The 13,461-nt window shown below is 48.6% G+C and overlaps 5 protein-coding genes across 5 annotated transcripts; 4 read left to right on the forward strand and 1 right to left on the reverse strand.

Moving 5' to 3' along the window:
• Positions 1–28: 28 nt before the first annotated feature.
• On the forward strand, positions 29–5,176 carry FOMMEDRAFT_168831 (uncharacterized protein; the record flags this gene model as incomplete). The annotated part of the gene is made up of 9 exons (XM_007267710.1): positions 29–155; positions 216–305; positions 343–412; positions 512–664; positions 732–2,046; positions 2,100–2,249; positions 2,306–4,115; positions 4,163–4,992; positions 5,054–5,176. The coding sequence occupies 9 exons, from the start codon at positions 29–31 to the stop codon at positions 5,174–5,176; spliced, it is 4,668 nt and encodes a 1,555-aa protein (XP_007267772.1).
• A 618-nt stretch (positions 5,177–5,794) lies between these two features.
• FOMMEDRAFT_134903 (uncharacterized protein) lies at positions 5,795–7,314 on the forward strand (the record flags this gene model as incomplete). Its single annotated transcript, XM_007267711.1, has 5 exons — positions 5,795–5,866; positions 5,906–6,228; positions 6,310–6,581; positions 6,638–6,735; positions 6,808–7,314. 5 exons carry the CDS (start codon positions 5,795–5,797, stop codon positions 7,312–7,314), a joined length of 1,272 nt encoding a protein of 423 aa, XP_007267773.1.
• Positions 7,315–8,483: 1,169 nt separating this feature from the next.
• FOMMEDRAFT_147352 (uncharacterized protein) lies at positions 8,484–9,972 on the forward strand (the record flags this gene model as incomplete). The annotated part of the gene is made up of 2 exons (XM_007267712.1): positions 8,484–8,816; positions 9,083–9,972. 2 exons carry the CDS (start codon positions 8,484–8,486, stop codon positions 9,896–9,898), a joined length of 1,149 nt encoding a protein of 382 aa, XP_007267774.1. The 3' UTR covers positions 9,899–9,972.
• An 873-nt stretch (positions 9,973–10,845) lies between these two features.
• On the forward strand, positions 10,846–12,484 carry FOMMEDRAFT_134904 (uncharacterized protein; the record flags this gene model as incomplete). Its single annotated transcript, XM_007267713.1, has 4 exons — positions 10,846–11,184; positions 11,252–11,386; positions 11,444–12,114; positions 12,217–12,484. 4 exons carry the CDS (start codon positions 10,846–10,848, stop codon positions 12,482–12,484), a joined length of 1,413 nt encoding a protein of 470 aa, XP_007267775.1.
• A 125-nt stretch (positions 12,485–12,609) lies between these two features.
• Positions 12,610–13,445, reverse strand: FOMMEDRAFT_109667 (ribosomal protein S7; the record flags this gene model as incomplete). The annotated part of the gene is made up of 2 exons (XM_007267714.1): positions 12,610–12,722; positions 12,784–13,445. 2 exons carry the CDS (start codon positions 13,443–13,445, stop codon positions 12,689–12,691), a joined length of 696 nt encoding a protein of 231 aa, XP_007267776.1. The 3' UTR covers positions 12,610–12,688.
• Between the last annotated feature and the right edge of the window lie 16 nt (positions 13,446–13,461).

Raw genomic sequence — 13,461 nt, forward strand, 5'->3', positions numbered from 1 at the left:
ATTCGTAGTCAGTAGACGGAAATTTAAAATGCACATCAAATTTCTGCCAGCGGTCTACTTACGGAAGTTCGTTCTCACTGCTGTCACGCCATACCGCGTTTGGTCACTCAATCTAGTGGCTAGGACAGACACAAGTCACAACCGCCATCCATCCTGTACGTTTGGTGTAAATTCTGTACAAGTAAATTTCTGAGCAAACGTTTCGTGAACAGAAGTCAAAGGACCGCAAGAAAAATCGCCGTTTGCGCTGGTCATTCGAGACAACCAGCCGTGCTGCCGCTCCGCCGTGACTGAACCGAAGGGCTGTACGCGCCCGAACGTAACACCACCCGTACAATTTAGTGACGGCAATGTCGACGACCATCAATGACGCGCGACAGCAACTCGTAGATGAAAGGCTGGCAGAGCTAGAGTGAGTTCGCCTTTAGCTTATTTGTTGCTTGTTTATGTGATCTGATTGCTGGACTTTGGTTATTCTTCGGTTCCGTCTACTGTGTACCTGTCTATCTAGAGAACTAAGTGACCGCCGGAACGATCTTTTACGTGAAATGCTCCGTCTTGTACGGTATGGTGAAAGTGGCAGTTCATCCGTACTGCTCGAGGAGGAAGAGGTGGATGATGAAGAGCTTGAACAGTTTTTGGAAAGGTTTGACTTAAGGAAGAAGTGAGCATTTATTACCTTATGGAATAGATGAATTCTGATTTATTGACTTATTTTTTATGTGCACTAGTACTGAGACAGGCTCAATCTTGACGCTTGAAGTCCCTGAGCTGATGCTCGAGGCTGGTCTTTCAAGAGAGACAACACCTTCCGAGCCTCCTCCTGGAATGGACGAACTGAAGCACGCGGATGTTGGGGAAGAAGAATTACAGTACCCGACTTCTTCACCTCTTATTCCTCGTACGAATGGCCGGCAGGCCTCAGAACGAAACGAAGCTGGTGCTGAGGATGTAGCTATGGACGTAGATGAAACACCCGCGGCGCAAGAGCAAGAAGAAACTTCTCTTGACGACGAACAAGAGAAGGAGGCTGAAGAGGAGGAACCGCAAACGCCTCCTAGGAAACGGGCGAGGACGAGTTCTCCTATAGCTCCGAGACGGCGGGGACGGCGAAGATCAGATGTGTTGGATGAAGACGAAGCCATGGAGGACACAGAGAATCCTCCGGAGCCTCCTGAGGAAGTAAGGAAGACAAGATCCAAGTCAAGAAAGATGACAACTCCACCGCCAGTTGATGACGAGGAAGAGGACGAGCTCGACATCATTTCCCGTCGTTCGTCTATCTCGCCATCTAGACGACACCCTTCAAAACGACATCTTTCTCCACAAACTTCTCCTATAGAAGCTGAACCTATTCATGAAGATACCGACGCCGAAGAGGTAGACGAGGCTGAAGCTGAGGAAGAGCCTGAGGAGTCTACACATACTGCACGAGAAAAGCTAGAGGAAGAGACGAAAATTGTGCCTGCTAGCCCTTCCACTCCGTCTGCTCGCTCGCCTTCGAAATCACCTTCACTACCGCCTATAGCACGAGGATCGAGAGAGTCTCCAATTCGAGCACCAAAGCAAATAATGCCTCAATTTGTCGACAATACGCCGCTCACACCACCCAGATCACCACCACCTCCGGTTCTTATACGCCTTCCTGTACATCAACCAGAAAGGCCAGTTTTCCGCTTTGCTGAGGAGTCGGCTAGGCCTGCGCCAGGTGAGGTTGAAATCAAGTCTGAAAATGAGGCCACAGCGTCAACTTCTGCTTTGGAGCGGCCACCGGCACGGCCCCGTCTAGAAAAGGAAGCAGCAAAAAAGCCATCGTTCAACTACACTCTTCCACCACTATCAGCTCTTCCTGCTGAGTTTAACCGCAAAGGAAAGCCACAGAAACGTAAACGAGATAGAGAACGAGAACGAAGTGGTTCAGACATGGGAAGGAAGGACGACTGGGTCCCTCTGGGTATGGCGAAGTGGTCTGCGTTACTAATAGCAAACCCAGCGTACAAGAAGCTCTCGAGAGCCACCAAGTGTGTGAACACCAAAGACTGGAATGTATGTGGATGAGTTCCTACTCTGTAGTTACATGACTCTAATCTACTCAAAAGACTGCTGCGACGGAGCTCAAGCTTATTCGTATACTGGATAGACTTGACGTACTGAAACGCACGGGCAAATGGAGCTTTCGTCAGCCTAAGAAACAGCGCGTCGCGGCTAGTCTAGTAAAGACACACTGGGACTATCTCATGGATGAGATGGTAAGACAGGAACATATAGTTCGGTATGCATATCTAACGCCCATTTTTCTTTACAGAAATGGATGCAAGTGGATTTCAAGGAAGAGAAACGTTGGAAAGTAGCTTTGGCGTACGAACTTGCTTTGTCTGTGCTAGAATGGCATGAAGCTGGATCGTACGAAGAACGGATTAGGTTGGGTATCTGTGCGCGATGGAGAAGACCTGATCCTCTGGAGATTCCAGCAATCGATGGTGTCCAGCCCATGGAAGTTGATACCGCTCTTGACTCATTATTAGATGGTGAGGGACGAGACTCACCTCATCCAGACGATATGCAAGCGAACGAGGACCTCGACGCTGCTGCTAGTGATAATGAGGAAGATGAAGTCGAGGATCAATGCGCCGTCACTGCTGCCCTGATTCCGGATACAAGTATTGCTGAAGCTCTGGACGAAGCCCCTCAGGCTGTTCCAATCCCTGACGAAGCCGAGGGCCCTTCAATGACAATGAAGTTAGAGGAGTTGGAGAATACGGATGCATTGCGTTTGGCTGAGGCTGCAAACAGCGTGCATAATTCCCGAGATCCAAACCAGATGCCTCAAGTCACGGCTGATCAATGGTCAGAGAGACCAAAGACCGAAGCAGTTGATCCATCACAGGCTTTGAAGGGGAGTTCGGATAATCCGATCTTAGATTCTCAGCCGTCCGGTTCTACATCTGCCCCCGATCCCGCACAGAAGGATGTCAAAAGCTTGTGGACCCCAGAACAAACGAAAACATTGCGATCTTCGTTGCTATCTCAGCCTGGAGAGACCTTGCTCGTATCCTTGGACCAATTTGTGCCTTTAACAGACGAGGAGCTAATGAAATCACTTGCGCCTGAGGGCAATTCCGCCGAAACGTCTACAAGCATCGGCTTGACAGCGCTCTTCCCAGAGTTACAGCCTTTTTCAATGATTGATGTACCGAATTCCGAGATCGTTGGATATAATTCAGACGGGAAGAGGAAAAGCGACAAGAAGGCGGACAGGGACGACCCAACGAAGCGAGTCGACGAGACGACTTATACCAAACTTTGCCCAACAAACCGATTCATGCACATGAAGCCGACCCTAGTTAGTGCGTTACAGCCGGCAAAGAAATGGCGGAAAGGCAAATGGCTCGATTTGGACGAGTCACCAGTTGTGAGCGATGTGGACAGCCCTCCATCAATGCCTAGTACAGAAAATAGCTGTTGTAAGTCAGAAGTCCCTTCTAAGTTGTTTAGAGCTCAGGCGATGGTCCTTTCAGCATTATTCGAGGGTCGCAAAATATCAATACCATTCCAGCCGCCGCTTATGCTTCATAACTTCTCGAAGATGCCCCACAATACCGTCAAGAAGCAAGAAATTCCCTGGTCTTTAGCTGAGGACAATATGCTAAAAAGCCTAGCTGAGCGGTACCCGTCAAACTGGCGACTTGTTGCGGATGCATTGAATTCATCCAGAATCCGGACGAGCATAGACTTGCGAACACCACAGGAGTGCTTTGAGAGATGGAGAGCAAAATGCGGTATTCAGATTCGTCAGGCGCTTCCTCCAAATGCACAACAGCCGACCGCCCCCTATACCAACAACGAGGAACCCTCTCTTCCTAACCCGTTAGCAGGTATTGACACGCCCCCGCCCCCGCCTCCATCGACATCGTCAGCACCTGTGACTGCCTCTCAAATGACGACTAGAGGAATCAAGCGGCTTGCCACCTCCGCTGCGCAAAACGCTGCGAATCTCACCATCAATACGAGTGTGCCAACGGTGGAAGCTCGTAAACGAAAACGACACCTCATTATCCATGAAGCGGTGCGTAAGACACTGGCAAGGAGACAGAAACTGCGAAAGCAGGACGAGCGTAAGTTCATCGATACGATGTCCCCGATGAGACTGACTCGTCTGCAGTTAAATATCAAGCATCAAGTACTGTAGCACCAGTACACGATACGCATCACCAGTTCGGTAACAAGACGAGATACACCCCACTAGAGCTATCGCAGATGAAAGCCGAGCGGGAGCGAAAAGAGTTTGATCTGCAGCTCATGCGCCGTAGGGAGCTTGAAGCTAAACGCCAACAGCAGCAACAGCAACAGCAGCAGTTGCATGCTCAGCTTCAACAGGTCCAGCAACAGCAACAGCAGCAGCAGCAGCAGCAGCAAATGGGTCAGCAGGGGGTTAACATATCACAGAACGTACCACAAATACGTGCACAACAAGTCGGTATTTCTCAACATCAACAGCAAAGGCAGTCGACTCAAGTTGGATCTGTTCCTGTTTCTCCACAGTTGATGCAGGCACAAGCCGCCCAGCGAGCTCTTGCCCAAGCGCAAGCACAGGCCCAAGCACAACAAGTGCAATCACAGGGGCAACAGGCCCAGCCGCAGGCCAGTCTTACGCAGTTGCAAGGACAAATGACTGGTGGTCAAACAAGTATCAACGGGAACGTCCCTCACCTCTCGGCGCCATTCGTCAACCACGGCGGAGCGAGTTCGCCTGTCGCTCAACATTCTTCTCCGCCACGATCTACAGCCACACCTGTGAATTCCACTGCGAATTTCCCAAGGCCCGCTTCCGCTCAGCGAAACGTTGCGATGCCAGGAGGCCAAGTCCTTCCAATTGCAAGCAGCTCTGTCCCGATTGCTCGAACAAATAACGCACTAGCGGCGTATATGGCGAACAATGGTGGTGTGCAGTACACGCCAGAGCAGATCTCTCACTTGATGAGACTTCAGCAAGTAAGCGACATGTCTATTCTCACACTTATAAACACTAAGATATGCGCTATATGAATGGCAGCAGCAGCAGATGCAGATGCAGATGCAACAGCAACAGCAACAACAACCAATGCAGATGCAGATGCAGCAAGGACAGCAGAATGCTCATCAGGGAGGCATGCCTGGTTACCCACCGACTGGTTGATGAATAGTTAATGTATGTTCGGGTCTACGTATTTTATTCGTATTTTTTGCTTTATCTCCCAACACCTCTAGCTACTCTCGGCATTCGCTTCTCGTTCTCTCATGCATGCACTGTATTTGTATGCTATACAGTCATATAGATGTAATTGTACATTCCATCAATACGAGGCATTTTTTTTCTCTTTGAAAGTTTGATCCTTGCGTGACCAATTTCAAAAACGCGGGAGGTCACGCGAGCGAGTCACTCGCTCACTTTGTTACCAACCAAAGGTTGTCCTTGTACTGACGCGTCACCATGGACGACACCGAAATCCTGCTGGCTACCTTGATCAGCCTTCTAGAGCCAAATGTACCAGAACATGCTATCTTGTTGAATGCACTCGTCGATTGTAATGGAGATGTCGAGGCAGCAGCACACCAACTGCGGAATTCGAACAAGATAGAAAGTGAACGACCGACCTCAACGAAGAAACGAAAGCGTGTTGCTTCAGCCCTTGATAGCTGGCTTTCACCCCGCGCTGGCTCTCCAAGTGGGTCGTCGTCTGAACAGCGGGGTGCAAAGAGAAGAGCTACAAGCAGCGAACCTCGAACCACTAAGTTGGACCTGCCAAAAGACAACATGACGCCAAGCAAAGAACCAAGACTAGGGATGGATGAATCACAAAAAGAAACGAAGACACTGCAAAAGTCTGTTAAGCCTCATTCAACCAACAGCACTAATGCTACCAAGCCAATTGACCTTTTGTCTATCCTACGACCGCCTTCACCAGAAAAGCGACCTGCAATCCGCAGTCCACCTCTGACGCTTTCAAATCCGGCAATGGTTGCTAAACATTCACCATGTACTCTTCATCACTCAATATTGCCGCCTAGACTTGCTTGTGATCTATTCTATACAATGCTGCACGCCGCACAGGGCTGGTCCCGCAACAAATGGTGGCTTTTTGATCGACTCGTTGAGTCCCCTCATCGGACATCATTCTTTGCTCGATTAGAAGGATTTGATATAGAAGGAGATCCGGGGGAGACATGGAAGGAGGCAGCGCAATTCTGGTTTGTTCTATGTTCTACACTGTACAAGTCTTACTATGAATCACTGATGCACCATTTGTTAATATTCAATCTGTTGTACAGGTACAATGGTCGGAAGACTGACTCCCCACATCCTTTCCCAGAGGAGATGGAAGAGGCGTGTAAATACGTCGAAAAGGTGGTGAATGAGGAGCTTAAGAAACGTGATCGATTTTCTCTGGAATGGGGTGGAAGCTCAGGCAAAGATGGATATATGTGGCGCGCCAACGTCGCTGCCTCAAACTGTTATGAGGGTGCGAAGGAGAGCGTTGGCTTCCACTCGGACCAATTGACGTATCTGGGCCCTTACCCGACAATAGCATCTCTCAGCCTCGGTATGTGTTCTGTTCCAAATACTCTATGCATATATGTATGAATTGCGGAACCATAGGGACTACAAGAACATTTCGCCTGCGCGAGGTGATACCCAGTTCAGAATCAAATGAACGTCAAGCACAGACCTTCAATATACCCCTTCCGCACAACTCTGTACGTTTGCGCCATATTCGGTTTTGAGTCATGATCAGACTCCTAATCACTACCTGTGCACTTTATTTATAGCTCATCATCATGCATGCCTCAACACAGGAACGCTTCAAGCATTGTGTTCCACCACAGCCTACTATTGACGTCTTTCATCCCCAGTTTCCTCGACAATCGGTCCCTGGCTCCTCATCCTCTGCTCCCAGTGATGATATCCGGAGTTCGAACTGCCGCATCAACATTACTTTCCGTTTCTATCGCCCGGATTTTGTTCCTTCAACGATCCCACGATGTAAGTGTGGACTGCCGTGTGTTTTACGTCCAGACATGAAAGGCCGTCTCGACGAACGGGACGCCACTACCAAAGGTCTCGAGTCTAAAGGGGTCGATCATAAGGACACGGGGGACAAGAGGTCGTCTACCAAAGACGCAAAACATAACATCAGATATTGGTGGAACTGTTATGCTGGTGCTCAGAATGAGGGGAAGGGTTGTGGTATGTGGAAAGTGATGGACGTTAATGCTGAAGGGAGAGGGCCTTTTGTGGGCGATTGCAAGTCGCATATGGATGAAGGTCAAAGCTAGATCGCCTAATAATCATAGACCCTCATCCCCCCTCCTCGGAAGGAGAGGAGTCTCAGCTATCCATAGGACACAGCTTGGGAGACCCTGCTAAATTGGAATGATTTATGGCGTTGCTGTACATCCGCAAGTCGAATTATACCGATTCGCTTACTAGTCACGGTCGAGATCGCTAGCAATGCTAAAGCCAAGCGGTGGTCCACTGGGAACTTCGCAACTCACCAAATCCGGCATAATCACATGGTTGGCAGGGCTTTCAGCTTCATAGCTATGTTCGTTCGCACAGGTCTGCGTTATGCCGTGTACCTGGTAAAGCAGCTTTTTAGCATCGAACATTCAGATGCGTCTGATTAAGGTGTTTTTGGTATGTGCACAGAAACGATAACAGCAATTCGATATCATACTTTCTACTCTGGCTTTGGCTGTCCCTCCATTCTGATTTTTTTTATGTCATGCAATGCTGTGCTGAATATTGCATTGAGATGGAACTTCCCTATCAGTAGCTGTTGGTCCCTGATTTGGCCTGCATTGCATCCGACTCATAGCAACGCTGATCATGTATTTTGGCACTGCCTCCCAAGCGTCCATACAAACCCAAACCAATAACCTTGCACAAGCACTGTTAACTCTGTTACCATGCATAGTTGCCTACTCATCTGAATCAGTCCAGCTTTTGTTTTTAGTGGTTGACTAAGATCTTGCTTGTGCCCTTTTTTATTTTTAATTACTTTACTATTACCATTATTTTTGGTATGCTTTCCGTTCTAACTTCTCACTGCTCTCACTTTCAGAATAATACCTCCTCTCTCCCGTCCTAGGACAAAACTGAGGCAGCTACTCATACTACCCAATTGCCATCCTCTCTTCGAGCAACGCACATTATCGAAAATAGCGGTTGCCATAAGCCCGTGGTGCAAGTCTCACCGCGTCGTCATTATCTTGTGCGCTTAAGGGGCCTCCAATATTTTCTCCTGGGTCCATCCGGTGTCCTGTGCGCATTGGCCGATTTTCTCGGGCCACCGATAACTGCGACTTGACTAGCGTTTTCTTTAAGCCACATACAACGCGGATTACAGGTATAAAGCAGTTGATTTTGCCTTGGACCGCACTTCGTTCTTACCTTCATCCTTAGAACACAGGCCTTGGTGTATCTGTTACCTGTGAACCCCGTAATGCCTTCTCCGTCTTCGCGACAATCAGGAGCATCCGCACCACCAGCGAGGTATGCGGAAGACCACAGACGTCTTGTTCCTCGCAAGGGGGGAGGGGGTCGCAGCGGGCGCACCTCCGGCAAGGGTGGAAAAGGGAGCCCAAAGGGTGGTGCTTCTGCTGCGAAATCTCACGGAGCACCTGACGGATTTACGAAGTCTCGGAGCGGCGGGAAACCGATCAGCATGCCGTCTTCGAAGTCATCTGCATATGCCTACTCGGACGGTGGAGGAAAATCTACCATCCTTGGCAGTAATTCACCGTTTGCAGGCCGGCAGGCTGGAGGCGGTTCCAGAGTAAGAGCTATTGTGTCATCTAATACCGCAATCGTTAATCATCATTGTCGCCCCTTTCCCCGTTTTTTCCACAGAACACCATTTATGGCACCTCTCACTTCGGTAGTGGTTACCCCTACGGTGGATCTGGCTCCTATGTAGATTCACGACCTCTGCCTTATTATTTTTACCCGTCCCCGTGCTCGTATAATTACTACGGTGCCAATGCGGTAAGGCTAATCTATCTCTTCACCTTTTGCGTCCTCATGTTATCTGTTATGATATAGTACCTGAATGATACGGCAAGACCTGGTGGCAATCTTGCAACTGCAGTCCTCCAACCCACATACAATACAAGTGCTGTCACCTACCGTCTTATAGGAGATAACTCTTCAGTAACCCAAGTCTTCGATGCCCTTGTCGCGAACTGCAGTGTCGCCAATTCGACCACTGCTATAGCCGCATTTCTTCCATCAGCCTCGGTGTGGCCCCAACCTGAACAGGTTGTCCAGTATTACCGTGCATCGTCGTTTGCGCTCTCACTGGATGGTTATAACAACACCGCATCTCTGATCACCTACGCTCCTGCTTCGAACAGCTCGTTACCGCCACAAATGGCAGACACACCACTGCCATCGGGCTTGAACATGACTTTCCTTGAATGCGTCAATGCAACCGTTGGTCAGAGCGTACCACTTGTTGACGTTCCGGCAAAGAAGAAGCTATCGCCTGAAGCAATCATTGGAATCATATTTGCAGGCGTGTGCGGCATTGTACTCGTCTATTTCACTATCAAGGCATGCTGCAAATGCTTGTCCTCTCTTCGTGGAAAAGTCAAGAAACTCCTAAAAAGAAGGAAGACAATTGCAATGCGAATCGATCCCGAGTCACAGGTTTTAGAACCTGAGGACGACAAGACGCCTCCTACTTCTGCCGTCCCTCTTAACATTGTGGGATCAAGAAGTAGACCTTCGTCAGCAGATGCCGGAACGCTGGTTGACGAGCCAATAGACGGCAACAACCATTCAAGCTCAAAGACCAATACCATTTCTCCAATGCCGGGGAAAGCATCCTCTGCTAGTCCTCAACCCGGCTGGTCTTAGGTACCGCTCTGAAACGTACATTGTTCTGCATCCAACAATGGTACCAGAATCATGTCAATTACTTCCCCTTTTCCCCTTGTCCCCCCTTACATTCGCCTTCCCCTCGTTTTCCCCATAGTCATGAATGTCCCCTTATGAAATCTTATCACAAGTATCATTCAATATCACCATATGTCCGACTCCCTATACTGCCAACCTGTCTCAAATTATGCACTCATTTGTTGTTTATTTTTAATTCTTATTAATAATTAGAGCATTTGCATTTGGTTTTGTGCTTATGTTGCTTTGTGAATTTACATCTTCTTGTTGATAAACTAAAAATAAAAGCCGGATGGCATGCCGACGTTGATAAGATCACTGATCAACTGGCCTTGAGTTACCTTTCGGCGTTGAAGCGTTTAGTTCTTCAATAAGCCGCCATGGCAGTCAAGGTTCTATTTCAATTAAGTTCGTTCTACTGTTGGCACCAGTCAATCACAAATAGCCTGGAGCGCATGTGCTCATACGTGTATCATCTCTCTCCACTTGTTCTCCAAGCTAATTGTATATCCTTCCAGAGGCATAGCAAGAGGTAATACTGGTACTGTTCTGAGCCAACACAAATACCGCATCGTGTTCTCATCCGTATCGGATCGCAATAATCATCGCCAGCGATCATATCTCACAACCGTACAGTAGATATCGGAGCCAGTTGTTTTGCGTTGCCCATCATCGCTGTAGAACGGACACCAGTGCACGTTTTCACATACCATATCTCGGGAGTTAGATCTAAGTAGCACTGCACAAATAGGTAATTGGGCTCAGTCAGGGGCGAATTTTTACTTGGCAATCGCCCAACGCCTGCCACATAATTTAAACGAGGCGCCCATCTTGAGGGGTCGTTACATACAAAATCATCACCCCAAGGTCGAATCGAATTCACACTTGACGTTCATCTCCCTTCCGTTATGGTATCCCGATTGTTGTCGGTCGTGGAATCTCATTTCAATACTTCTCCAGGGGAGCGACACCGCCTTTTTCGCCGTAAAGGTGGCGGTGGACGCGGAGGAGGTGGAGGAGGAGGCAAAGGAGGCAAGGGAAGTTCAAAGGGTGGCTCGAAGGGTGGATCATCAGCAGCGAAAAGCCATGGAGCTTCTGATAAATTTACGAAATCACGCGGAGCAAAGTCGGTCACTATTCCTGCGACGAGCTCCTCGGCTTATGCATATTCGGATGGAGGAGGGAAGCGCATTGTACTTGGATCGAACTCTCCGTTTCATGGTCGACAAGCTGGAGGGGGTGCTCGAGTGAGGATATACAATACTTTGATCTTGAGTGATGTATAACTGCTGTCTACTTGCCTTTCCTTTGCAGACTACAATCTATGGCACCTCTCGTTTTGGGAGTGGATATCCATACGGAGGCTATGGGTACTACGTCGAATGGAGACCACTGCCATATTACTTTTATCCAGTTCCTGTCGCACCTCATTACTATGGAGGTGATGAGGTCAGACATTTCTGATTCCCTGTACAATCTGCAACCTGCTTATATTATTCCCTATAGTATCTCAATGTAACAGACACACAGAGGCCTGGAGGTAATTTAGCCACCGCCGTCATTCAATTGTCATCCAACACGACCAGCGTTACGTATCGTCTGGCCGGTGACAACTCATCAGTAGTCGCGGTGTTCGACGCGCTTGTTGCAAACTGCTCGGTCGTAAACTCTACTTCTGCTATTACTCGATTCGAGCCATCAAATACGACTTGGCCAGTGCCAGAACAGGTTATCCAGTACTATCGTGCATCCTCATTCCTTCTGTCACTGGATGGGTACAACAACACTGCTTCCCTGCCCTCAAATGCTCCCTCATCGAACACATCAGCTCCTGCACAGATAGCAGATACACCGCTTCCCTCAGGACTAAACCAGACGTTTTTACAATGCGTGAACAGCACAATTGCCGCTAGTGTCCCGCTTGTTGACATCAGCAAAAAGAAACTCTCGACTGCTGCAATCACAGGAATCGTCCTTGGCAGTGTTCTCGGCTTCATTGTACTATTGTGCTTCGGCTCATGGTGTATTGGAAAACGCAGGTCAAGGAAGGAGGAGAAAAGGAAGAGGAAAGAAGAAAAGAAGATGGAGAAGGCAATGGCAATGACATTGGAAAGAAGTGAATATGAAACGCTGGAAGCACCTGCGATATCCGTCGAGAAAGATGGCAGTCATCCAAGGTCCGTTGCATTCTTTATTCTGTTTTGTCAGTACAATTCAAAGAGCATTTTGTTTGGTCTTCTTCCACATGACTTCATACTCTCGGCGTTCTTGACAAGCAGCCCAGCTTTCCAGTCAGAGACTGGCAAGGACCCGTCATGGCTTTCGAGGCTACCCTTCATTGGTGATCGGAATGGATATCGTTCAGTACACCACCGATCGACGTCAAGCGTCGAGCTCCCACTCACAACCCAGCATGACGTGGAAAAAGGTAGTGAACATGCACGTAGTCGATCTCCATCTCCTGCGCATTCACGCTCCCCATCACCATCTCTGTATGATACGGCACTTCCATTGAGACATGCTGAAGATGAGAGACGTCCATTTTAATCTGATAGAGCTTATATATATGGCTTAATCTTTCCCTATCCACTGAGCTTAACTGCGTGTTGATTTGTCTTGTATCTTGGTTTGTAATTTAGCGTATTTCTGTACTTGTACTTCGTCATGCGTCCCTTTTCATATTTATGATAATTACTAAATGCATTGATTAAGGCAGCACAAGAGTGGAGGGTGCAAGAAAAAATAGTCGGGTTATAATGATGCCCTCCCAGCTGGAATATTACCACTGAAAGTAAAATAAGTTAGGTTTGTACAGGTCAAGCCATATAGAAGAAGTGAATACGCACCGATTGACTGTCGCAAGCTGGTGCAAAGTCTCCTTCTGCCTCAACGCAGTACTGCTTCCACTCAAAACCTGCACAATCTCCCTCGCGAGCCTCTCCTCCACCGTCCGTCCCCCCCGAAAATCACTTGCTTTAAGCATCCACTTAACAGCATATCGTACCTGCTGTTTCTCATTCAACGCAATAGGGATCTGAACATCCTTCGTTGAGTGTCTGTGACGCGCAACTCGTACAGTAGGCATAACACGTTCGATGGCTTTGCGGAGAAGCGGGAGAGGCTCCGCGCGAGTTAGGGTGTGGAGGTAGAGAAGGACTCGAGACGCGCGCTTTTCGGCTGTATGTCTTCGGCCATCGCGTAGGAGTGAGGAGGCGAGGTATCGGATGAGAGGATCTTGTTCTGGTGGGATATCGAGGAAAATTTTGTGCTCCGGGAGACCAGCATATGATAGTCCATTTGACGGGCGTGATACTGACGGAGGTACTAATGAGTCGGTTTCCTGAGGAGGTTCAGAACCGGGTTCGGGCGTCGTAGCGGATTTTTCGATTAGCAAGTCATCTATATCGTTCGCCTGCCCATCTAGGAACGAACTTCGCGGTGTTGTCGAGAGCTGGCGAGTATAGCGAAATGGGATGAATGGTAAGGATCTCTGAAGACGAGCAAGCATAGCTGCTCGCCAATGG

The sequence above is a fragment of the Fomitiporia mediterranea genome (assembly GCF_000271605.1).
Source record: "Fomitiporia mediterranea MF3/22 unplaced genomic scaffold FOMMEscaffold_7, whole genome shotgun sequence".
NCBI classification, from domain to species: domain Eukaryota; kingdom Fungi; phylum Basidiomycota; class Agaricomycetes; order Hymenochaetales; family Hymenochaetaceae; genus Fomitiporia; species Fomitiporia mediterranea.